Genomic DNA, 25452 nt, shown 5'->3' on the forward strand with positions numbered 1-25452 from the left:
CTCAAAACAAGAACAATGATAGGTTTTAAAATACCTATTGACTAGGAATTCTTTTCTTTATCAGTTGCATAGAAATACCAATTTGATTAACTTGGAATGATTATAAAAGGACTTAGAATTTTCCATGTCTCCCCATGAGGAAGATAGTTTTCTATCACTCCTAAGAGACACACTTATTCATTCTGTTGCTTCTTCTTAGTTCTTATTTTCATTTGGGTGCATTTAATAGTAAAAGAACTGAAATACATTCAGGACAGTTGAGATTGCTGGATTAATTACAGGGTGATTGATGGGTTTACCTGGCAAATCCCAGACCTATTTGCTTTTCAAAAGCAAACCCTTAATACTAAATCTAATGTGGAGATTCATAACTTGGGCAGACTGTTCTTAGGTCTCTGGCACACACTCTATACTGACACTCTTGTTTTAGGTAGAGAGGAAGGAGGATTGGCATATATAGTTTTATACCTCCCCTTCTTCTGGAAATTCAGGAGTTAAGTTTTTTTTTTCTTTTGTTATCTTCAACTTGGTTGAAGGCAGGTAGCGAGCAGCCCTCTCTAGAGATGGATTCTGTCAGCACTTCAATAGCTCCCTTAAATGAGAATAGTCACATTCAATAGGTGTTGGAGAAAATAGAGTACATATTTGCTTGAACAAGAGAAGAGGAAAACATTAACAAACGAGACATGTTCTTTTAAATATATAAAAGCACCAAGCTTTAAAGTCAAAAATGCCTGAATAAGTCTTGCAATATGATGCCGTGTCGCCTGTACTTTGGGTGGGACTCCAGCCTTTCTCCCAGCTGAGCTCTGCTTCTCTCCTGCCAGACAGTCTTCCCCTTGGAAATGTTCTGTTTCTTACCTCTTGGTCTCCATTCACACCCTTGAACTACTTTGAGTCTTTCAGGGAAAGGAGGTGATGAAACTTCACTAATCTCTTAACAAAATTCTAGCTATATATCTGTGAACCATAGCTGCCAAACACCTTAAAATCCCATCCCATTTTCCTACAGAATGGGACCTTCTGGAGTGAGGTGTGAAGATGTTTTGCTTTCCGTTTTTCTATATGACAATATCTTTTCTTTTAACCGCCTCTGAATGTCACCGACTTCAAAATTTCGTTGTGTAATTTACACATTTTAATCTTCCTTCTTCTCTTTTTTCCCCCTTTTCTCTTTACTACCTAAAGTCTGTCTTGTCTTGTTAACTGCTCTCTGATACAGTACTGCACCTCTTACCATCTCACTGTGTTACGTTCACCAGAGGCTACTTAAGAGACTATGAAGCCTCCAGAGGATTGATTGGTGCATTAGCTCAATGATTCTCACTTGTATTTTATCTGATGCCCTCACTAAGGCTTTCTTTCAAAGCATAGACTATACTGTCCCTTTTATTTAAATAATATTTAAAAATATCAAGAGCTTCCTTTTGCCACATCAGGAGACCTATTAAGTTGTGAAGAAAAAGGAACAAGAGGAAATCTAGGAATGGCTCTTTTCACCATTAGTTAACAGCTACTGAAAATTCCAAGTCTCTGTTTTTAAAACTTCTCAGAACCTCTGATGACTCCCCTAAAGATCCTGATTCCATGGGCATCTTGACCAGTCCAACAGCCCTTGTTTCTAGTTTCATCAAGAACTAAGAGAAGAATATATGTTGTCTAAGGCAGTTTCTTCACACAAGGCATTTTGGAGAACCTATGCCTTTGAAGTAGGTTAAAAAGTGTTGTATGTTTTATCTAGTTGAGACCATATTTAGTTATTTATTTATTTTTCAATGTTTGTTTTTGAGAGAAAGAGAAAACCAGAGAAGGGGAGAGGGGCTGAGAGAGAGGAGGACAGAGGATCCAAAGTGGGCTCTGTGCTGACAGCAGCAAGCCTGATGCGGGGCTTGAACCCACGAACTGTGAGATCATGACCTGAGCTGAAGTTGGACACTCAACCAACCGAGCCACCCAGGTGCCCCATAGTTTAGACTATCTTTAAAATACAGTTTGAAATTGTTTATAGAAGGATTAAGTGAAAGTTAGCAAAGTCTATGAAATGTGTTAGTGTCCATTATGCAGCAGTGCCATTCTGAATATGTCCTAAAGAAATAATTTGACAATTGAACCAATATGTATGTTTTTAATAGGATCTTTAATTAAAAAAATTGCAGCTACCTGAAAATAATAGGGGACTGAGTGAATTATCCTCCATCTATATAATGGACTATAAGTAAACATTTAAAAATAATCAAGGTCTCCATTTATCATCACGGAAAGATTTTCACAAGATTTTGCTGAGAGAAAAAACAGCCTATACGATATGATGGTGTTTAACATTTTTTGAGAAAATGTGGTTTATATGAATATTATACATACATTTTATTGGATAGATAGGATAGATAAGTGTGTTAACAGAGATTAAGTAAATGGCAGAATTATGAGTAATTTCTATTTTTCTCTTTCTAGCAATTATTTTTTTAGTGAATATAGCTTAATTTTGAACTTAGTGAAATTTAAACCAAATTTTAAAAAGACGAGTTTGTCTCAGTAAGGACCCCAAATAAAGACTGAGGAGATGATATCTAAGCTGACTTTTCAACAGAGTTCTCAAGGTGAATGTGGTTGTTCCCTTTCAAGTAGAAGGAGCAAGAGAGGGGCAAGAGCTGTTAGGTGTTGGAGAGTTATCATAAGGGCATTTATGAACAACTCTGAGTGTGACTGCAATGGAAATAAAGTTGTGTGACAGGCAGGAGGCAAATCTTGAAATACAGCCAGGTGAAAGAGTTTGAATTTTGTCCTGAAGGAATGTGAAGGACTTTTTTAAAAAGAAGACTGACATGATAAGATTGCATTTTTAGAAAGAACACTCTGGCAACACTGTGGAAAATGAATCGGCAACCTATTACAGTCCACTGTGCATGAAATGGTGAGGTCCCAGGCTAAAGCAGTGGCAGTGTGCTTGGAAAAACAAGAACCGAGTTTATAGATCCTTAATAAGTAGAAACAGGGCTTAGTAGGTTGGAGGCAAGGGTGCAGGTGTCAATGATAATCTCTGGGCTGATAATCTTGGGCTGACTGAGAAAGGGAGAAAGAGAGGAGAACCAGAGATGAGAGCAAGGAGGACTTGGTGCTGCACAGGGTGCATTTGACAAACCCCCATCTCACCCAAGTGGTGATGCCCATAGACAAGCTGCATGTCAGAGTCTGTAAGACCCTGGCAGCAGATGTGAACTTGCACGTATACAGTGTACCTGTGAGAGTGATTATAGAAGTATGTGAAGTGTCCAGTGAGGAGGGGTCAGGAGACAACTGTGTAATCATAATTTCTTAGTGTTCTGTTAAAAGAAAAAGGACCCAGAAAGGAGACTGAAATGTATTGAAAGATGGGAAAAAAGAAACTCTTGTCACTGAAGCTGAGGGTCATGAGAATTTTAAGACTCTGGGGGTTTTTCAACAGTATTAGACTAAAGCTAAGCCAAGTAAAGTAAGGTCTAAATACTGTGCATGGACTTAGCATCCTGAATGTCACTGGATATCATCTCAGTGATTTAATGGAGAGGAAAAAATGGAAACCTGATTACTGTGGGTTATGGAATGAAAGACATATGAAGAGATGTGTAGAATGATTCTTCCAAAAGCCTAGCTACAAGGGTGCCTGGGTGGCTCAGTAACTTGGTTAAGTTTCCAACTTTGGCTCAGGTCATGATCCTACAGTTCATGAGTTTGAGCCCTGCATCAGGCCCTACGCTGACAGCTCAGAGCCTGGAGCCCGCTTCAGATTCTGTGTCTCCCTCTCTCTCTACCCCTCCCCAACTCAAGCTCGCTCTCGCTCTTGCTCTCTCTCTCTCTCTCAAAAATAAATAATCATTGAAAAATTTTTAAATAAAAACCTGGCTGTAAGTGGGAAGGGGCAGAGGGGAGAGGGAAAGAAGGAGAGAAAGAGAGGTCAACAGAAGGCTTAAAAAGATTTTGTGGTTTGGGTTTTGGAGGGGAAAACAACAGTAGAATGGGAACATTTAAGGGTAGAAGTGGAAGTGGAGGTAAATGTAATGGATGAGAAAGGAAGCAGGGGATGCAGCATCTAAGCTGTAGTTCAGGAATCAACTATGGAGGATGAAGACTAGCATAGAAGCAGGATCCTAGGCCTTCAGGATGAACAAAGTTGGATGGAAGTTTGAATTTGGAAGAAATCTTGCAGAGTTTTCTCTAAGTAGACTACCAGAACCAAATCATAATTTATATTGTTTCCCCAAAAGAGAAAAGACCCAGCAATTTTTAAATTAAATTTATTTATTTAAATTCAAGTTACTTAACATACAATGTAGTATTTGATTCAGTAGAACCCAGTGATTCATCACTTACATATAACACCCAGTGCTCATCCCAACAAGTGCCCTCTTTAATGCCCGTCACCCATGTAGCCCATCCGCCCACCCTCCTCCCCTACAGCAACCCTCAGTTTGTTCTCTGTGTTAAAGACCCAGCAATTTTTATGCAGATTACTAGTACCAACATAACCAAGATCAACCAATTAACTTCAGAAATGGAATAAAAAGGACTATGGAAAAATAACAGACAATGGTGAGAGGTATTGAGAGTGCCGAGGAAAGAGCAGTTTGAAATAGAGTAGTCAAAATAAGCCTCATTGAGAAGGTGACTTTTGAACAAAACTGGAAAGAGGTATAGAGAAAATATCCAGTACTTAAAGGCTGCCATGGGTCTGTTTGTCCAAGTAATAGCAAGAAAGCTCGTGGTGGCTAGAGAAGAGTCATCAAAAAAAGCAAGAGGTCAGGATCAGGTCAGTGAGATAATGGCGGTGGGGTGCAGGGAACAGATTATGTCCTAATTGGGATCCACTGTAAAGACTTTGACCTTTACTCTTAGCAAACTGGAAGGCCAAAGATGCTTTGAACAAAGAATCTAATTTGCATTCTTAAATGATCCTCTGGCTGCTGAGTTACTAGTAGATTATAGGTGCAGCAGAAATGGTTGGAAGCAGGGTTGGAATGAGTTAGGGAGGGATGAGTTAGGAGGCTGTTGCAGTAAACCCAGCTGAGAAAAATGGCAGCTTGGATCTGGGAGACCACTGTGGTTAAAGGTGGTCAGATTCTGGATATCCTTTGAAGGCAATCCTACAGCATCTCCTGACAGATTGGTTCTGTGGCAGGAGAAAGGACCATGGATGAATCCGTGGGTTTAGGATTTAACACCTGGAAGAATAGCATTGTCATTGCCTGAAACATAAAGGCTTTGGGTACACTCAAGTATTCAGGAGAAGAGCAGTTTAGTTTTAACATGGAAAGTTTACGATACCTACTAAGACACTGAAGGGGAGATGCCTGGTGGGCAGTTGGAAGCACAATATGGAGCTCCAGAGATACTGCCAAGAAATCTGATGATAATTTTTAAAAGTTCCATCTCCAATTCTAGAGGGAAGAGAAGGAGAAAGGTTTGATTTCCTGACACTCAATCCTTTGTACTCCCACTATGCTTAGACACAGCAGATGGAAGGGGCTCCGTCAACATTTGACAATCAAATAATTCAAGTACATCTTTTACTTCCATGAAGGAAACTCCTTCATCTCTTCTAACTACAGGATATTGGAATATTAAGTATCCAATGGACTGAGTAGTAAAGGCAAGAACAGGTATTCAGAAAACTTTTGAGACAGGCAAAAATGGAACTCAGAAATGAGTTCTGCATCTGCCCCTCTCCCAGGAGGCTCATTGGGCCAAATCATTCTGAACCTTCCTTTGCAGCTATCTTGGGATAAAACTAGCCCTTAATCTCCTCAAAGGAACTTCAGTTTTCACCCAATGGATTAATTGTTTTAACTAGGAAGTTGATATAGGACAGATTAAAAACTGACATTATAAATCGAGGTCATCTCCAAACAATATATTCAAGTTCTGAATTATTCAGCAAATTTTGACCATCCAGAAAACATTACATTATTTGTTTAATCCCATTTCATTTTCCCCCAAGAGCTCTCTGACTAGAATGTAGTTGTATACAGGTGAAGCTTCAGTTTATCATGAAAAAATGTATTGTAATTCCACGTGAACATAAAGAGAACGTTATCTCCGAAGCAGGAAAATGCCTGTGGCTTCAATCTCTCATTCAACTTGAGCAGTGACCCTGCCATCTTAGCTGTGATAACACTATGAGGAACCAAACTGTATCAGTCAGGGTTATTGCACTGGGCAGCTTCAGAACCCTCTTGACACTGGTTTAATTGAAATAAAGATTTTTTTTTCTTTTACTATCCTGAACATTTCTGTTCCCTTACAGAGGTCAAGCTCCTAAAGTACCAATAGCATCTAAAGAGTCGGGGCCAAGGGGACCAAAACAGAAATTTGAAGTGGCCTCGCCTAGGAGGATTCCATAATGTGAGAATGCTCCATTTGCTGTGCCAGCTTCAATACTCTGCTCCTTTTGACTGAGGCTAGCTCCTCTGGCAGAAGAGAAGAATCAAACCTCATCCTCCTGAATCCACTCGTAGTTTGGTTTTGAGGATTTTCTGCTCTGAAACAATATGCAGAGATCTCGGTTACACACTCAGTCCATACTATAAGAAATTATTAGATCTAGTATGTGAGGGGCATGTGTGTGTGCGTGTGTGTGTGTGTGTGTGTGTGTGTGTTCCCTTGCCTTCCCAAGTAGCGTAAACTCCCGAGGGTGGGCTATGCCTTTTATTTCTACGATAGCTTTATATTTCACTTCTAATACAGCCTACATATGTTATTCTCCATCTCTATTTTATGACTCCTTTCTATTATACTATATTTTCTAAGAGATAAACTGTGGTTTATATTTTTTTATTTCTCCAATAATAACTAGAGTATCAAGTTTCAAACTCTAGACATTCCTTATTGACAATTATTTATGTATTTTTGTGCCAAGTGGTTATTTTACCTTTCGGGAAATTAAAAGTTCCTTTTTTATATTAGGTATCTATATTTCGTCTTTATTGTAGTTTATTTCATCTTCCTCGTAGATGTACAATTTAGGTGAAAAGCCTAGGTGTTCCATTAAAGGTCAATAGAAATAGAAATAGTTGATATGAGCCTGAGATTGTTACCTCTGCGAAATAAAGTGTAGTCAAGGAAATATACTGTCATCTGGGCATATTTTTTTTAATTGCCCCAAAATTTAAATTTAAGAGAATGTATTTTCCGTACAGGGTTTTAATAAATAAATAATGTTAGAGCCCAGAAAGAAAGTTATGCTGTTGATATTTATTTATGTTTATTTTCCTGAACAGCTATATTTCAAGGGCGAAAGTTTAGTCCATGAGGTGGATATTCTAAAAATCCATAGTGCCAGGGAGAATGCAGCCTTTTGGGTCCTGGGCTGAGTTGATGGCACAGTCTTGTAAAGACCATGGATTCTGGAACCAGCCAGCCTGGGTTTGAATCCTAGCTTTACTACTAACTGCAAGGTGACTTCAAAGAAGTCAATGAACTTCTCTGTAGCTCAAATTCTTCATCTACAAGGAGGGTATAATAATTATAGCTACCTCATAAGGCATGAGGAGTTAAAGACTTAAGGTATGAACAGTGTCTGGCACAGAATGAGTACCATATAAGTGTTAATTACTATTATTCACTAAGACTCACAAATTGAATATGTTCATCGGAGATGAGGAACTGCAAATTCTACTTGCTTTTCGGGAAGCTGTAAAGATTGAACATGATAAATGACCAGAACAGTGAAGTTGCAAGTAGTTGGGGATCAGCTCTCTGAAGAAAGAGATTTAGAAGGAATTATACAAATTCTAGATGGGACTTCTGAGGTGGAGGGGGAAGTTAAGTATAGAAAAAATATCTCTTCAATGGTCTTAATTTTAGAAAATTGATCTGCAGAACCAGACTGGGCTAATATTAGAAGAACTCAATCAATCTTCACAAAAGATCATAAAAATAAACAGAATGTACTCTCTTACTTAGTATTTCTTTCTCTCTTTTAAAACCCACATTTGCACACACACATGCTGACACACACATACACATGTGCCCAGTGATGACATTCAGTAATGAAATTTCAACAATTTTGAAGTCATTAAGGTAAAGTGAGGAGATAGATTGTCATCAAGCATCACTTTTCTGGGAGAACAGCTCATAAAGGCGGTATCTTTAAAGACAAGAAATAAAGCAGACAGCTTTCTCTCCCTCTAATTTCTGATGCTATGGTTATGAAGAGTGTGCTTTTCATATCTTTTTAAGTGTAATAAAAAAATAATGAAATGGAGCACATTTTCCTGGAGTGCAGGAAAAAACTACAAGTTCATGTAAATATGAATATGCTGAGTTAAAAGAATGAAAACTTGGTTCTCACAGCATCTGGATCACAATTTTAAAATTATAAATTAAAAAAATAATCCCTGCGTGGGGGCCATTCTCAACAAATTTTGTTTGTTTTCATATCTTTAAAAACTTGTCAAATCTTTTTCTTTCTCTTTTGTTCCCTCTTCTTGCTTCTTTAATGAAGTCATCACTGCTGTCTTCTCCTTGATAATTTTTGACAAGTGTATAATTAGAAAATGTTAATGATATATTAGAGGGAGAAAATAAGAACTGATAATCTGGATAGAATTCATTTGACATAAATTGAGGAAAAGTTAGAGCTCAAAAATATGAATGAAATTTACTAATAAAGAATAAGTAAATATCTTTTAAAGGACTTTTAAATTGGAAGGGAGACAATTCTAAATCCCACTTCAATTTTAGAAGATGTTTTTTATAAAAATTCTAGTTTAGCCAATAGTTCTCAACTTGTATGCCCTTAAAGTTAAAGAAGAAGAAGAAGAAGAAGAAGAAGAAGAAGAAGAAGAAGAAAAGAAAAAAGAAAAGAAAAAAGGAAAGAAAAGAGAAAAGAAAGAAACAGCAACCACTTGAGATGAATTAGTACAGGCTAGCAACAAAAAAGAAATAAAAGACCATCTTCCTTCTTGAGGGATGGCGAAATAGAGTGTGAGTCTGACGAGCATTTAGAGATGAGGAGAATGATTAAATATATGACGTTTCTCCTAGAAGCTGAAAGTATGTTCATAGTTATGATTTCACATTGTTATCTTCACATTGGCCTGTAAAGTATATGAAACATATCTTCCTATCACTACTTAATCATGAAATCCTAAAGTATTAGGACATAAATGAGTTATTCCAAGGGGCACCTGAATGGCTCAGTCAGTTAATCAGTCAGCTGAATCTTGGTTTCAGCTCAGGTCAAGCATGATCTCACTGTTCACAGTTCGAGTGCCACATCAAGCTCTGTGCTGACAGTGCGGAGCCTCCTTTGGATTCTCTATCTCTTCCTCTCTCTCTCTTTCTCTGTCTCTGTCTCTGTCTCTCTCTCTGCCCTTTCCCCACTCATGCTGTCTTTCTCAAAATAAATAAACTTTAAAAAACCAAAACCAAAACAAAAACAAAAATAAATGAGTTATTCCATGATACAAGACTGGAACTAGATGGAAATAGGAACTCATTAATTTTTGAGAGCCTACTAAGTGTTGGGCAAAATGCTTATTCATTTTCCAGTGAAAGCCTTCCAATCTACTGGGATCAATTTATTCTTTAGGATTAAAAGAAAGCCCAGACTCCCATCCCATACACAATGTATTCTGCAATATCACTGGGAATTTGGGGGCCTTTATTGATGCCCTTAACTTCACCCTTTCAACTAAATTCTCAATTATCCCTTTACATCTCATTTTTTTACATTGTCACCTTGATTCTTTCAGTTCCCCAAAGCAATATTCATATAAGAATGCATAGCAAGACTTTACTAATGTTTCAAGTATAATGAGATGTTGGGTAGATGATCACGCTGTACCAACATACCAAAAAATTAAAAATAAGACTAAAATTTGCATAATAGAATCTATATTCTTGAAGAAGCCACTGTTTAGTCTTTTTGCTAATTATTTCCAGAAGCTCAGACCACTTCTAGCTAGCCAGTCTAGTGTGCAAAGACTCAGAAATTCCACTAGTAGGTATTTCTTTAAGAGAAATTAAAAATACACATTCATAAAAGATCTGTAGAAAATGTTTAGGGAAGCTTTATTCATAGTATCACCAGCAGTAAACTGAAGGTAATTAGTGGCTCACCAATATACTTCTGATATAAGAAGCCCATTCTGGGCTTCTGTGTAGAAACATATATAAACAATTCAGAGGAGGACTATAAAATTATGATGAGTTGGAACCACTGAAAGAGAACTGAAATGGTAATTAAATGAGTGGGAGGAACACTCCAGTTCTCCAGCATACTACAGGTTTCCCATGAGTGGCATTAAACCCTTCTGTGGTTTGTCTGATAGCTCAGCCAGTTTGTTTCTTTCTAATTTCCAAGATCTGCCAATCCGAAGCTCAATACTATCCTCTGTATCCAAATTTCCAACTTGGAAAATGAGACGAACTTAATTTTGGGAATTTTTTTCTGCATGTGAATTCACTCTGATTCTTAGAATCTTATGTTCCCTTCACTTGAGAATGTTGTCAGGTTTGCCTTTTGGAGAGTGAAAAATATAAGATTCATGTAGAAATGAATTCAAGTCCTCTTCTGACTATCTCTTAATTTGGGGACATCAATTAATTTCTCTAGCCCCAGTTTTCTCATTTATAAATCATGGATAAAACTCTCTCCTTGGTTCTGGAAAGAATGGATTGGACAATAGCTGTAAAGATGTTAGCATATACCCAGACTATAGCGAGGATTCCAACAATGCTAGCCATTACCTTGAATATAAGTCACTAGCCTTTCCTTTCCTACTTCCCAGGATATAAGGGGTTAGTTACATGATTAGTTGTTTTGAGCTTTAAACACTGAAAAATTAAAAAACGAAGTACAGAAATACACTAACAGTTTTTCTAGTTTATATATTCCCAAATGGTAATAATCGTGTAACTAGTAATTAATGAAATTCTTTAATTCTGAGGTAGTTGACACAGTGTCTTGCACCTTCATATTGGCTAGGAGTTGTGTAGAAAGAAGACAACCTAGAATTTATGTTGAAAAGAAGGTAACTCAGATGTAAAGGAAAAAGAGGTCAATGAAGAACAGCAATCTTAGCCAAGTTCTGAATCCAAAGTTATTCAATCCAACTGGATTATACTGCTGCACACGGATAGGGTTGACAGGTCCTTAAAAAGTGACACTTCGATTCGGTTTTGTGCCTTTTAAAATTGCTTTGGGAAAAAACTGGTCTTCAAATTTGTGTCTTCCCCAATCTACATCTTATTCCCCTTGGGGTTCTTTTTCTGTTACTACCTTCACTCCTATTCATCTTCCCCTGCCTCATATTGCAGCCAGAACTTTGCTTCAGAAGCAAGCTTCATTGAATGCTACATAAAATACCTTTTCATACAGCATACAGCTTATTCCCACAGATGTCATGGTAAATGGACCAATTGCTCTAAGTTTCCTTTTGAACTGTATTTTCAAAACCCAAATAATACATCTAAGTTTACTATAACATTTTGAAGCAACTTTTCTCTTTAGCTGGTATGTTCTGATGTTTTCTTTTTAGATTTTTTTCCTTGCTCAGTACAGTGAAAGCTCTATCCTTGTTGACACCATTTTTCTATAATGCAAACCAATAACTTATTTTTGATAATGGTGAGTTTGTCATTTAGCAATTTCTCCTGACATTCATTATTTTCCATCAGAAAAAAAAAGCCTTATGAAGATTCATTAAAATTAGGTAACATTGACTCTTTCTTATATCCCACCACATAGCCAATCATTGTGGGCCAAGTATTTCTCACATACTATGAGAGTATAGCATTGGCTTCCAAGCCATGGGGATATCCCAGTTGCCCATGACAAAACATCCATAGTCTGGCAAGGAGTCTGAGGTCAGATTTGTAGTTTGTCTAATGAGATTTATGATTCTGTTATATTTCTTGACTCAGCCCTTGTTTCTGTAAAGAAATACTTAAATGGAAGTTACCTCCTAGCTGGGAGATGACAACTGGGTCAATACCAGAAAGGCCTCTAGTGGGATCTAGTCTAATTAGTATCCTCAGAAGAAATTGGAAGGAGTGACTTTTACCCAGACAGAAGCCTTGTGCCCACATACATCTGCATTATCCTCTATGACCCCAGATTCTCTGAGAAATGTGGACAAGACAGAATCTTAGAAACCAAAGATAAGTTTTTATTCACCATCCCCCAAACATTAAATGATCCACTATATTTCATCACAGTTACTTTAACGATGAAAAATACAGAATATTTGCAAACCTATCATGGGTGGGTGTGTTCACTTTGCCCTTTGACAAATGCTAATTTAACAGCTTATTTGCACAGGAAACATCTGAATGCACCTGTGATTTCCAAATTCTTATTTCTAAACAATGATGATTTACTCATTACTTCTTTTCTAAAATCTCTGAGTGAAGTGATCACAGAGGTTATCTGGTCCTTAATGATGTCTCCAGGAAGCAGGCAGACATCAGTCTGCATGGGGAATTCTCTTTCACTATCGTCATCGTCATTGTTGTCACTGTTGTAGTCGTCATCATCATCATCATCACCACAAAGTTTATTGAGAACTTTCTATGATCCAGGAAGTTTTCTCATCCTGTCTCATTTCTCTGTCTCCCTTCACAGTGTGGTTACAATTCCATTGGGCATCTCTCTTCATTTATGGTATCAGCATTGAACACTGTCAGCATTTTGATGGACAAGACCAGAAGGAAGTGGGGCTATTTGCCTCCTTTGTTCTAGACACAGTAATTTTCTTCAGGTAACCTAGGACCATACTACTTGTATAGGCATCCTCCATATAATTACAAAACTTGATCATTGGGTCACAGTTGTCCTTCCTCAAGAATTTTTAAATGTCCTGCAGAACAGGACTTTAGGTGAGAGGCCTAAAGTGTGCCCATTGGAACCGGCTCTCAGTTTTAAACTGATCTCTTCACCATTGCTCTTTTCAGAGTCCAGGTCTTTAATCAGACACAGATCCAGTGTATAGTCTCCATGCATATTATATATATATATATATATATATATATATATATATATATATATACATACATATTCTCATGATGTCATCTCATTAATGACTTCTTGAAATATAGTGTTGTAGTATGTGCTGCAGGACCCAGTGCATTATATATTCTACATTTTCCTTCTAATCTAGCACCTCTAAAAAAGAAAAAAAGAATGTTAAAATAGTTTTTGCACCTTTTTAAAATATAGGTTATTTTTGCAACTAGTATTCCAATATAATTATTCTGTTTTCAGAAGAATCTGGCCTTGTATTCGCATCATGACCAGGGACAGCATGCTCCTTTCAATGAAATGCAGTGAACATTATTAGCCTTGTCTATTGTTGACATACCTAAGTTGAACTAACTTATTTCTGTATATGCCTTATTTGTATCATTAATTTTGCTTTAAGTTCCCGATTATCTCTGAGCAAAAAGTATGCTATTTGAATCATTTTATCAGAAAGGAATTATGTGCTGTCTTTCTTCAAATTTTTTGCTGGAAAATATTAATTATTTATATTTTGCAGAACATTTTAAAACTGCACTTTCTTTCCCAAATGTTACATTATAATAAATCACAGTCCCTAATACATTAAATAATCTTAAATTCAGTTTTACTATTAAATTAGTAGAGTGTTGTTGATAGGTTGCTTTTTGCATTTCCCATTTTCTTTTTATAGTGAGATATAATTAACATATTACATTGTATTGGTGTATTTAGGTGTAACAGCATAATGCCAATCATTTTCAATGAATGGATTTGGTTAAGTGCTTTCATTATGGCTCCTACCTCAAAAAGGAAGGCACCTTGTGGCAGCTCTATTGCAGTAGATGAGCATTTCTTTGGTCACCTCCCAACTGGCAAATGTATAGAACGATTGAACTGCTGCTCTCAATACAGTTTTTAAACTAATTTGTTAAACTCCAGAAGAGGTATTAACCATCACAACATTTGAATTTTATTAGCTGTCTTTTACCCTACCTGAATATCTTTTGCTCTGCCAACTTTACTCATACATCAGTCTCATCTGAACTCAGATAACTTTTGGTAAGTTTGGTCTGAAGAAATCTGCTAATCTCCAGAGGCCAGTTTATAATGGGAATTATTGGGTAAGCCAGTGTTGGCATTTGGTTCAGTCCATTTCCCAGTCTTAAGGAGATAATACAAGTTTGCATGTACGTCTACTTTTATTTAATCTTTTAAAAAGTGTTTAATACAGTCATGCTTGATGATGCGGCACAATACCTAAAGGCTGGTATTAAGATATGTTTCTGATCCTCTGAAAAGCTTTTCTGACTCAGTAGGCTGTGAACATTCACAATAGCCCTAAAGGCAATCCTCTATGAGTTATTGTAGGTTGATAACTGCACCTGGATTATCCGTAGCAAAGAAAATTCGCGACATGCTTTCTAACAGTCCAGTCAGTGGAATAGTATGGGATAAGAATCGTCTGGTGGACAAGATAGATGATACACCAGCCCACATAAAATATATTTCATATAAAAGACCTTCATTAATAATACTGATATAATCATATTAGAATCCTTTGCTGAAGCAATCTCAAATTATGTAAATGGAGTAAGGTACAAAAGAGCAAGTAAAATCATTTGCAACTTAAAAGTATATTTTGTGAGGGCATAATATCCTTGTGTTCAAATTCATATTACAAAAAAACATGGGCTTATAGCATCTGAATTATGAACTGAGAACAAAAGTAGATAATTTGGTTTAAATGAAACATAAAACCAATTTATTTGAGAAAGAGATAATTGCAGATAAGAAAGTAGTGTTTGCTACCCCTCACCTCCAACCCCAGTCAAAAAAGAGTGTCAAATAGTGATTCTATATTGTATCAACATCAAAAACTATTGTAGACTTCTGTGTTGGTCTAAGAGCTCAGAATTAAAATATGTCTTTGTACTGAAGAAAACAAGCATATCTACTTTGGTTCCATAAATTTACAAATTCAAAAATTAAAATATAAATGTTTTTAACATAAATAATAGTTGCCTAAAATACAGTATTTTTAAATTAAACTTTCCACTGTGAGATAATTGTAGATCACATGCAATTGTGAAATAATGCAGAAAGATCCTGTATACCCTTTACCCAGGTTCCCCCAGTGGTAACATCTTGCAAACTATAGCACAGTATCACTGAGAGGATGGTGACTGCTGAACTTCTATCAGATAAGGATCCATCGTGATGCCTCTTTACAACCACATCCACCTGTGACTCCCACCTAACTTAATCCCTGACAACCACTAATCTGTTCTCAATTTCTATAATTTTGTCACGCCAAGAATGTAATATAAATGACATCATATATTATATAACCTTTTAGGATTGGCTTTCTTCACCCAGCATAATTCTATGGATTTTCATACAGGTAGCTACATATATATCAAGAGTCCTTTCTTTTTATTGCTGAGTAGTATTCCATGATGTGAACATATCACTGTTTCTTTACTCACCTACTTAAGGACATCTGGGTTGTGTCCAGTTTTTGTCTATTATGGATAAAGCTGCTATAAACATAAGTGTACAGTTGTTTGTGTGAACACGTCTTCATTTCTTTGGGGTAAATGGCCATGAGTGCAATTGCTGGGTTGTATTGTAGTTGTATGTTTAGTTTTAAAGGAAACCCACAAACTGTTGTTTTAAACTGGGGTACATAAATATTTCCCTCTTTCTGCTTTCAAGATTTTTGTGTCTGATTTTTCAAATTTTGACTGTCATGCATCTTGGTGTGAATTTCTTTGGACTTACCCTGTTTGGGCTTCACTCAACTTTTTGAATATGTAATTTCACATCATTTGTCAAATTTAGGAAGTTTTCAGTCACTATTTTTTTAGTACTTTTTTAGTACTGCTCTATTTTCATTTCAGGACACCAATGACACATATGTCATCTGTTTTACTATAGTTTTAAGGGTCCCTGAGGCTCTGTTCATTTTTTTCAATCTACTTTTTTCTCTCTTGTCCATATTGGATAATTTCTATTATTCTGTGAATTGAAATTCATGGATTCCTTCTTGTCTTCTCCATTCTGTAGTTCAGTTCTGTTGTTGTTGTTATTGCATCTTTTTAGCTCTAAATTTTCAATCTGGTTCTTTAGTTCTTCTATTTCTTTACTGAGACTATTTTTAAAATTTATTTCAAATGTGTTCATAAATTGCTTGTTGAAGCATTTTTATGAAAACTACTTTAAAATATTTGTCAGATAATTCTAACATCTCTATCATCCAGCTCTGTGTTAACTGCAACTGATTGCCTTTTTTTCATTAAGCTTGCGATCTTCCTTATTAGCATGTTGAACTTTTACATTGAAACAAGGGCATTTTGGGTATTATATTGTGAGACTCTAGACCTTTCTTAAACCTCCTGTTTTAGCTGGCTTCTTCTGAAACCACTTTGGCAGGTGAAGGAGAGATAACACTCATCACTTCCAAGTGGGATAGAAGTCCAATTCCCCACTCATCTTCCTTTGAAACCACAGAAGGGGAAGGGCTTCTCATTAAGGCTGGGAGGCAGTGGAAGTTCCTGCCCCCACTTGGCCTTCAATAATATCTCCAAGGTTGGGGGGGGGGGTAGCAATGCCTTGTTACTGCTCTCAGGTGCCTTTGTCTGACACCATGGGGATAGAGGATTGCCCTCATTACTTCTCAGCATTGGTAAAAATTCTGATTCTCCACTAGATCTCCCTGACACCACCTGAGATGTGCCTCCATACTACAGAGTGAGGTTGGAAGCTAGATTCCCCCCATGGTCTCTGACACTAAGGAGAGGGTCTTCCTCCTTTCTGAAAAAAATGCAAGTCCAACTTTTCTGCCTGACTTCTCAGACACTGCAGCATGGGGGTGTCTTGACACCCCCCCCCCCACTCTTTGTTCCTGTGGTTGGGGAATGGAACTACAGTTTTTTTTCTGTGATGTTGGCCAAAGAAGAACTATTATCATCTTAACATTATGTCTTACTAGGCTGTCTTTTTCCTGGTCATTTGGCTAGAGAAAGTAGGCTTTTATTGGGGCTTTTTGATCTGTGCCTGCTGGCATTTCTGAGTTGTGAGCTTCTTCAGCTCCAGATCTGGTATATATGAGACGAAAGAAAAATGGAGAACTCATTCCCATGTTTTTCCTTGGGTCTCAAAGTTTCTAGGAGTCTACATTCTTTCCACTTTTCAGTATCTTCCTATGTGTGTTATATATAAAATGTCTTATTTTTTTCAGTTGCACTTTTAGTGAGACTCGGGTTAGAGACAACTATGTGTACTCCAACTTCCTGGAAAGAGAAATCCAAAAGATAGTATTTTAAAAACTAAGGTTGTTACATTTTCAATTACTACAATTGAATCTTTTTTTAAGTACTTACCAAAAGGCTTTGGTTTCCTCTTATCTATTACCTTCTAAGTGAATTTCTGGGACATGCAATCATAATTTGGTTTGTAGATACAAAAAAGAATTTTAATCTGATTAGTTATAGAGAGAAAATATCATTTACTTTCAACCAGTAATGATATCAAGATGATATGAATTCCCTATCAGGTGAATTAGAAGTGAACAAATCATATTAGATGTATCAAGGTGAAAAGATGAATAAAAATAAAAAGATTTAGGCTTAGCTCTGCTTTGAATGCCAAAGACTAAAACAACTGGAATATTTTGTTTTGTTTTGTTTTGTTTTGTTTTACGTAAGTGGATAATTGTATGTTTGCCTAGTATAATACCACTGGTATCTTTCATTGTTATTCTAGTTATATTTAAGTAAAGAACAAAATAAAATTATTTTATTTTATTTTTTAATTTTAATGTTTATTTTAAGAGAGACAGACAGACAGACAGACAGAGTGGGAACAGGGGAGGGGCAGAGAGAGGAGACACAGAATCCAAAGCAGGCTCCAGGCTCTGAGCTGTCAGCACACAGCCCGATGTGGGGCTCAAACTCATGAACTGCGAGATCAGGACCTGAGCCGAAGGCGGATGCTTAACTGACTGAGCCACCCAGGTCACCCAAATAATTTTTTTAATTCCATGTACTCTGATCTACTTTGACAACATGGGTCATTGTTCCCTGATTTGGGCACCATTATTCCCTTCCCATTGCCCAAACTCCTCTGAATGGAGCTGTTTGCTCCTCCCTGAACATAATTTACATCTTCCCAGAGTTTTTCTAGGTCCTGCTGGGAAGACTATCTAAAACAGTGGCTCTAACTTGGGCCAATTTTATCCTTTAAGGGACATATGGCAATGTCTGCAGACATTTTGGATTTGCTCAGTTGTCAAGTGGATTGATTGTAGGATGTTTCTGGAGAAGCATCCTATAATTCACAACAGATCTTACAAAAAAGTATTTCCCGGCCCAAATGTCAATGGTGCCAAGGTTGAGAAACTCTGGCTGAGTTTGTCTTTGTAACCCACATAGCAACTATAGGTATTGCACATTATAGGAAGCATTTGGAGTTACAAATGATTTGAAGCCCCTTTCTGTAGGTAATTTTTTTAAATTGCTATGGAGTAAGAATTAAATTATAAATTTATATGGTATAGGAAAATTGGAAGATAACAGAGGCTTATGAATCTTGATTAATTTGGGGGGAACTAATTTCCATTTGTATTTAGAGGTGACCAATTTAAAAGCTAAAGTTCTCTTAATCAGCAAGCTTTTGTAATGAAATGCAGCAGGATTTACTTTTATATCAAAGGAGCTCCCCTGATAGTTAAAGAATGCAACTGAATACAATTAAAAGATCACTGGTAAGCAGAATACAGGGCCTTGGCTGCATTCTGGGAGAGTAGTACAGTTAATAATCTAGAATCTAGTGACACTTTAATGAGAAGCTTAAATTTATTGGCCCTGGATCTCAGAATTTATCAATGCTTTTTACCTAGAATTTCATTTAGAAGTAATAAGTGATGAGTGAAGATCAAAAGAAAAGTTTGTGACTAGGAAAAAGTTGCTTTATAGATAATTCAAGTAGTAAGTATTTAAAACTGAAGAGATAAACTATTGATAAATGGATAGAATTTAGTCAAGGATGATAAGGACTCCCTGTGGAAGAAGGAAGGAGCTATATAAGCAGTACCCAAGGGATTTAACCAAAACTCATCACAGTCAAATTCAAGTACTAGTGACAGAGTACCCGTGGGACTGGCTCACTCAATGATTAGAGCATTTTCATGGATCCTGTTGGATGAAAGATTAAGAAATGTTAGTATAGTCTATTTTTTTTCAGTACCCACGAAAATGTTCAAATTGTGTGATTTTGTTTGGTCAAATCAAAATCTACGCTAAAGCTGTTCTTAATACCACCCTATACTCTAAAAATAAGCCTATAAAAATGACGATCCTGATGATTCTATTATATAAGGAAACAATTCTTACTACCACTATTTTATTGCCAATTGCAACATACCATTTAAAGAGAAAAATGATGATTTGATGATTTTCCTTTTTTTTTAAGTTTAGTTATCTATTTTGAGAGAGAGAGAGAGAGAGAGAGAGAGAGAGAGTCACAAGTAGGCTCCACACTGTCAGCACAGGGTGTGACTGGGGCTCAATCTCACAAAACATGAGATGATGACCCAAGCTGAAGTCAAGAGTCAGATGTTCAACCGACTGAGCCACCCAGGCACCCCAATGATTTTTCTAAGATATGCTTTAAAAAAAAGAAAAGAAAAGAAAACTACTGCTAATATATTATTGGTATTCTTCTGTAGCTCTCCATGATGTGTACTGGTTCAGATACTAAATCTGGGAGTGGGAGGAGTGGGGGTATACATCCCCTCTCACCCAGCATTTGAAAACAAAAGCCCTTGAAGAATATGTTGCAGGGATCTTCTTCCTCACCCATTCCTCCACCAAGCGGGTCGCTACTTCTATGCCAGGATAACCACAGTCTTATTCTATGCCAGTTCGCTTTGGAATAGAGCTAGAGTTTGCCAGAATATGCCTTTCTACCTCAAATCCAAATTATAGATTTTCTAAAGTCTCTCTTTTAACCGGACCCTTCTTTCTCTCCAGATAATACTGTGCTCATTAAATACGTATCAGCGTGCCCTCTGACTTAAAGTGTTCCACTCACATCTTCCAGAAAGATCACTGTCAGCTAATGAAAAACAATTTCATTTGGCTCCTCCCAGCAGCTCCTTTTTGCCCTGTGACTTAGCTTCCTAATGGGAGACCACAGCCTTTCCTCATGTTCCCTTCCTCATGCCAAATATTACCATATACTCTCAGTTCTCAGCCAGATCAATGCTTTTCTGAAATATCATTGAGCATAATCTTCATCACTGTTCCATCCTTTCTGGAATCCCCCAAACAGAATTATGGGGAGGGGGGAAATTCCACTATTAGGAAATTATATTAGTTTTGCATACTTTTACCAGCATTCATAATTTCACTAAATAAATATTCTACTGATATGAAGGAATACAAAACCACTCAATCTGAGGGAATAGATATCAAAGAACTTTGAGGTGTTCCTTAACAATTTCAGTGAGCAAAGACTACTTTGACCATAGGGACCTTTTTGCAGTACGTTTCGGAAAGGATGATGTGATTTGTGCTATCCTGGATTCAGTGCATCACGACGTATCTTACCTACAGGCACCCACGCCATCACTTTGTGTAACATGTCAACCTGCTTGTGCTTGGTGTGCCCTGGTTCCTGTTACAGGTCTAAATAAGTGTTTTTCTTCCATGCAACATGCCACTGAATCTTAATATTTTTTCCCTCAAAACATTTTTCTGTTAGTCGGTGAAAGTCCAATTTTAGAATCTAAGGCTCTTGGCTAATGAAAGTAAATTAGAAGTTGATTGGCACAAATGCAAATGTTATTCCTTTAATAAATGACCATAATTTTTTTCCCTGTACCTAAAATAACTTGTTTTAGATTGCCTGGCAATGAACAAATCTTGCACATAAATGCAGTTCAGAGAAAAAGAGAGCAATGCATTTATTTATAAGGAAAATAGATGTCACTTGAATCAAGAGTCCACACTGGAGTCAAGGTTCAGTATGAGAAACCATCATTTTGGAACACTGTCTCTAGTTATACACTGCCTGCCATTAAGCCACTACCCAGTGAGGTCCAGTACCATTGTCTTTGCTTCCTGTCTAAAGCATCTTTGTTTTGTTTCAGCTGGCAGGGTTCATCTACGCCTGTTATGTTGTGAAATGTATAACTGAAGAAGAGGACAGCTGTAAGTATTAAAGCTCTATTCTGTTCCTTTCAAGTTCAAAGCATCTCCTTCACTGCCTCCTACGTAGCCTTCTTACTTCTCAGACAGTATCCCCCAACACAACATTGGAACAAGGAATAAACCTTTTGTATCCATTGCGATAAAGTGTTTTTGTAAAAATATCCAACATATTGAAAAAATGGAGAAGCACCCATTTTGAAAACATTTCAAAAACATTCTTTAATTTTACTAAATACATTTTTTTAAATTTTTTTTTCAACGTTTATTTATTTTTGGGACAGAGAGAGACAGAGCATGAACGGGGGAGGGGCAGAGAGAGAGGGAGACACAGAATCGGAAACAGGCTCCAGGTGCTGAGCCATCAGCCCAGAGCCCGACGCGGGGCTCGAACTCACGGACCGCGAGATCGTGACCTGGCTGAAGTCGGACTCTTAACCGACTGAGCCACCCAGGCGCCCCTTTACTAAATGAATTTTTAAAGATTTATTTCTCTTATAACAATTCTAGTAGAGAATAAAGAGGGGAAATTGAGGACAGGAATGATTTTTAAGTGTGGTTAATTTGACTGTTTTCTTTTTAGAAACCCTTATTAGGTATTAATGCCTAATCAGTTTCACCCAGGACTAAAAATCCCAATAATCAACAGTTTGGAATAGTTCCTAAACTTTTCAAGAACTGACTTCAGACTAATTTAAGAAATGTGTCTTCAGGAAACCAAATGCTCATATTTCCTTTTTGTTCCTACAATTTGATCCAAATGTCTATAACTCTCTGTCAGAGTCCCAGCATTGAGTCTATTGGTAGCTCTAGAGTTTAGACCCGGTACCATCTTATAAGCCTCTAAGTGGCTTCACTGTGGTTTGCTCTCCTAAACATGGCAGATGGAAGGTTTCACTCCTTCCTTGCCCCTTAAGGATCTGAAATAGGAGGATTGGAAAAACATTCTATTCTCTTGGTACTATCATGAGTACTTGCCTATGCAGCTATATTTACTCTGAGAAAAAAATCAAAGTTGGGGATTTTTTTTTTCATTTCCAAAAATATTCATAATGGTTCGGATTTCAAGATGGAAAAGATGAGATCCACTGCTCTGTTACAGGATAATTTGAGGAAAATTCCAAAGAGAGATATGTGTTTCTTCTTCACTTTCCAATCAACCTTTTTCCTAATCTTGCCCCCACCAAAGTCTTTCCTTCACACTGATACGAATGTGATTTTTCTAAAGTATATTTCTGATTACATCATGCTTTTTTCATAAACTACCTGCCAAATGATTTGCCATCACGCTATACAAAATAAAGTCCAGACTCCTTACTCTGTTATGACCATTTTTCTACTGACTCGTTCATGCTCACTTTTCTAATCTTCTCTGGAAATGCAGATACAATTCAGTCGTATTAGTCTGGCTGCTCTGTCCCCAATATGGCAGGCTGTATATGCCATGGCGCTTTTTCATCTTTTGCCTGGGATCACCTTACTCTCACATCAGCTACTGAACAAATATCTATTCATCTTTCAATCTATTCATCACCCATGCTCAAGGGTGTCTTTCTCTGTGAAACCTTTCCTGGTCCCTTTCCTATTTCCCCACAAGATACACTCTATGGAATTTTATTATACTTACATGTTTAGATGTTGGTTTTTCACGACTAGATAGTGACTTACTAGAAAGGAGGAAGCAGTGTCAGGTCATTAATTTAGAAGAGACACTTTTTCAATCACAGAAATACATGGTAAAATCAGGAATATGTAGCACATAGTTTGTTATTCATTGTGTTAAAAGAAATAATGGTCCTTTCACTAAAAGAGCATTTGTATAACACTCCTCAGTAAATCAAGTGCTATATCATGCTTTGGAGATTTTAAGATTAGTAATACACAAGTTTTACCTCTAGTAAGTCACCATCTAGTCATGAAAAACCAACATCTAAACATGTAAGTATAATAAAATTCCATAGAGTGTATCTTGTGGGGAAATAGGAAAGGGACCAGGAAAGGTTTCACAGAGAAAGACACCCTTGAGCATGGGTGATGAATAGATTGAAAGATGAATAGATATTTGTTCAGTAGCTGATGTGAGAGTAAGGTGATCCCAGGCAAAAGATGAAAAAGCGCCATGGCATATACAGCCTGCCATATTGGGGACAGAGCAGCCAGACTAATACGACTGAATTGTATCTGCATTTCCAGAGAAGATTAGAAAAGTGAGCATGAACGAGTCAGTAGAAAAATGGTCATAACAGAGTAAGGAGTCTGGACTTTATTTTGTATAGCATGATAGCAAATCATTTGGCAGATAGTTTATGAAAAAAGCATGATGTAATCAGAAATATACTTTAGAAAAATCACATTCGTATCAGTGTGAAGGAAAGACTAGTGGGGGGCAAGATTAGGAAAAAGGAGACTAGTTAGGACATCATGAAAATGAGATAGGAGATGATGAAGGTCTGGACATCTCTGTATTGGAGATGGAGAGGATAGATGTTAAAAAGAGAGATGGAAAAAGGAAGTGATAAATGGGTGGTGGATGGGTACTGTGTGAGAGAAGGCCTGATAGATACATGGGTTTCTGGTGCAAGTGAATGGTTAAATGGAAATGTCACTTGAGGAAAGTAGAATAGGAATGTAATAATTGGTTCCATTTAGACAGGTTGAAATTGAGGTGCCTAATTAATATACAAGAAAAGATACCTTGTAAGCACTTGTCTTATGCACAAAAGACTTTTTCAAAGATTAGGAAGGGTGATAGATGTATGGATTTAAAAATACATGGACTTCACAACCTATGTGGAGTTGAAAGTGTGCGTTCATTCAAATATTATCATTCAGTGTCTTTGTGCCAAAACTTTGGTGAAGGGAAAGTCCAAATTTCATATGGGAATTGAGCTTTCCTTACACTATATATAATGTTTGATTTCATTTCACAATGATGTCAGTGCATTTTTATCTGCAGAAAATACTGTCACACGAAATCTCCTAGACAGATAATCAGTATCCATCTAGAAGAGTGCTTCCCAAAGGGGATCCCAGAAATGCTAGTTCCATAAAATATATTGCTCAGAAAAGATTCCAAAGCCAAGTAAGTTTGACACTAAAAATTTAGGATGCACATTTACATATTAACAACTCTGAGGATTTTCCAGTAGAGTGTGTTTGATTTTTCCTCTTCCATAGTTTTGTTTGAACCATACTATGTTGGGTGAAGCCAGATGCAAATCAAAGAGAAAAACTAGGGGTGCCTGGATGGCTCAGTTGATTGAGTGTCCAACTTCGGCTCAGGTCATGATCTTGCATTCATGGGTTTGAGCCCTGCATCGGGCTCTGTGCTGACAGTTCAGAATCTAGTGCCTGCTTCGGATTGGTGTCTCCCTCTCTCTCTCTCTGCCCCTCTCCTGCTTGTGGTCTGTTCCTCTCTGTCTCTCAAAAAATAAAATGTTAAAAAAATTAATAAAATAATAATAATAAGAGAAAAACTAGAGGGGTGCCTGGATGGCTCAGTTGTTTGAGCATCTGACTCTTGATGTCAGCTCAGGCCATGATCTCACAGTTCATGAGATCAAGCTCTGTATTGAGCTCTGCACTGACAGAATGGAGTTTACCTGGGATTTTCTCTCTGTCCCTCTCTCTCTGCAACCCCCCCCCCACTCTATCTCTCTGTTTCTCTCAAAAATAAATGAAATTTTTTAAAAATTCTAAAAAGAGAGAGAGAAAAACTAGGAAGATTTCTGTAGTTCTACTATGCTCCATTTCCCCAGGGAGAACACAGCACACCATACAAGGCCACTCGGAGGGGTCACAGGCCAGCGAGAGAGAGCAGAACTGTTGGCCAAGCACCTTTATTGTGGTTTCATTGGACAGGAATGGGCAAAGTAGGGTAAATGGGTTTAGGATTAGCTGGCTAAATTTGAACCCGTATTCACTGTGACTATTAGACAAAATGGCCTGGGAGTACCTAACGTCTCCAGATGTTTTAGGTGAGCTAGGGTTTACTTGGGAACAGCCAGTAGTCATTTTGTAAAGAGATGTTAAAGCATTAATTTACAGAAATTAAAAGTATAGTTAATATCCCAAACATTTGAACACAAAATGCCTTTTCATAAGAAATCTTAATATCCCAGAGAATTAGAATTCTGAAGGACTCAGTTTAAGGAATTCCAACCTATATCAAGCTTTGGCCAAATTATGTAAATCCCAGCAGATATGAAGTCACAAATATCTTTGGGAAGGTCAGGTTTCTCTTTCAAGCATCTAATAATCTATTTT

General features: G+C 37.1%; 1 protein-coding gene across 6 annotated transcripts in view; it reads left to right on the plus strand.

Moving 5' to 3' along the window:
- NKAIN2 (sodium/potassium transporting ATPase interacting 2) overlaps positions 1-25452 on the plus strand; it is a 987104-nt gene that overhangs the window by 937980 nt on the left and 23672 nt on the right. For all 6 annotated transcript variants that reach the window (XM_045057985.1, XM_045057984.1, XR_006598252.1 and 3 more), the window contains one exon: positions 21129-21189. In XM_045057985.1, coding sequence (XP_044913920.1) covers positions 21129-21189 — 61 coding nt within the window. The remainder of the gene's footprint in view (positions 1-21128; positions 21190-25452) is intronic.

The sequence above is a fragment of the Felis catus genome, chromosome B2 (genome assembly GCF_018350175.1).
Source record: "Felis catus isolate Fca126 chromosome B2, F.catus_Fca126_mat1.0, whole genome shotgun sequence".
Lineage (NCBI taxonomy): Eukaryota > Metazoa > Chordata > Mammalia > Carnivora > Felidae > Felis > Felis catus.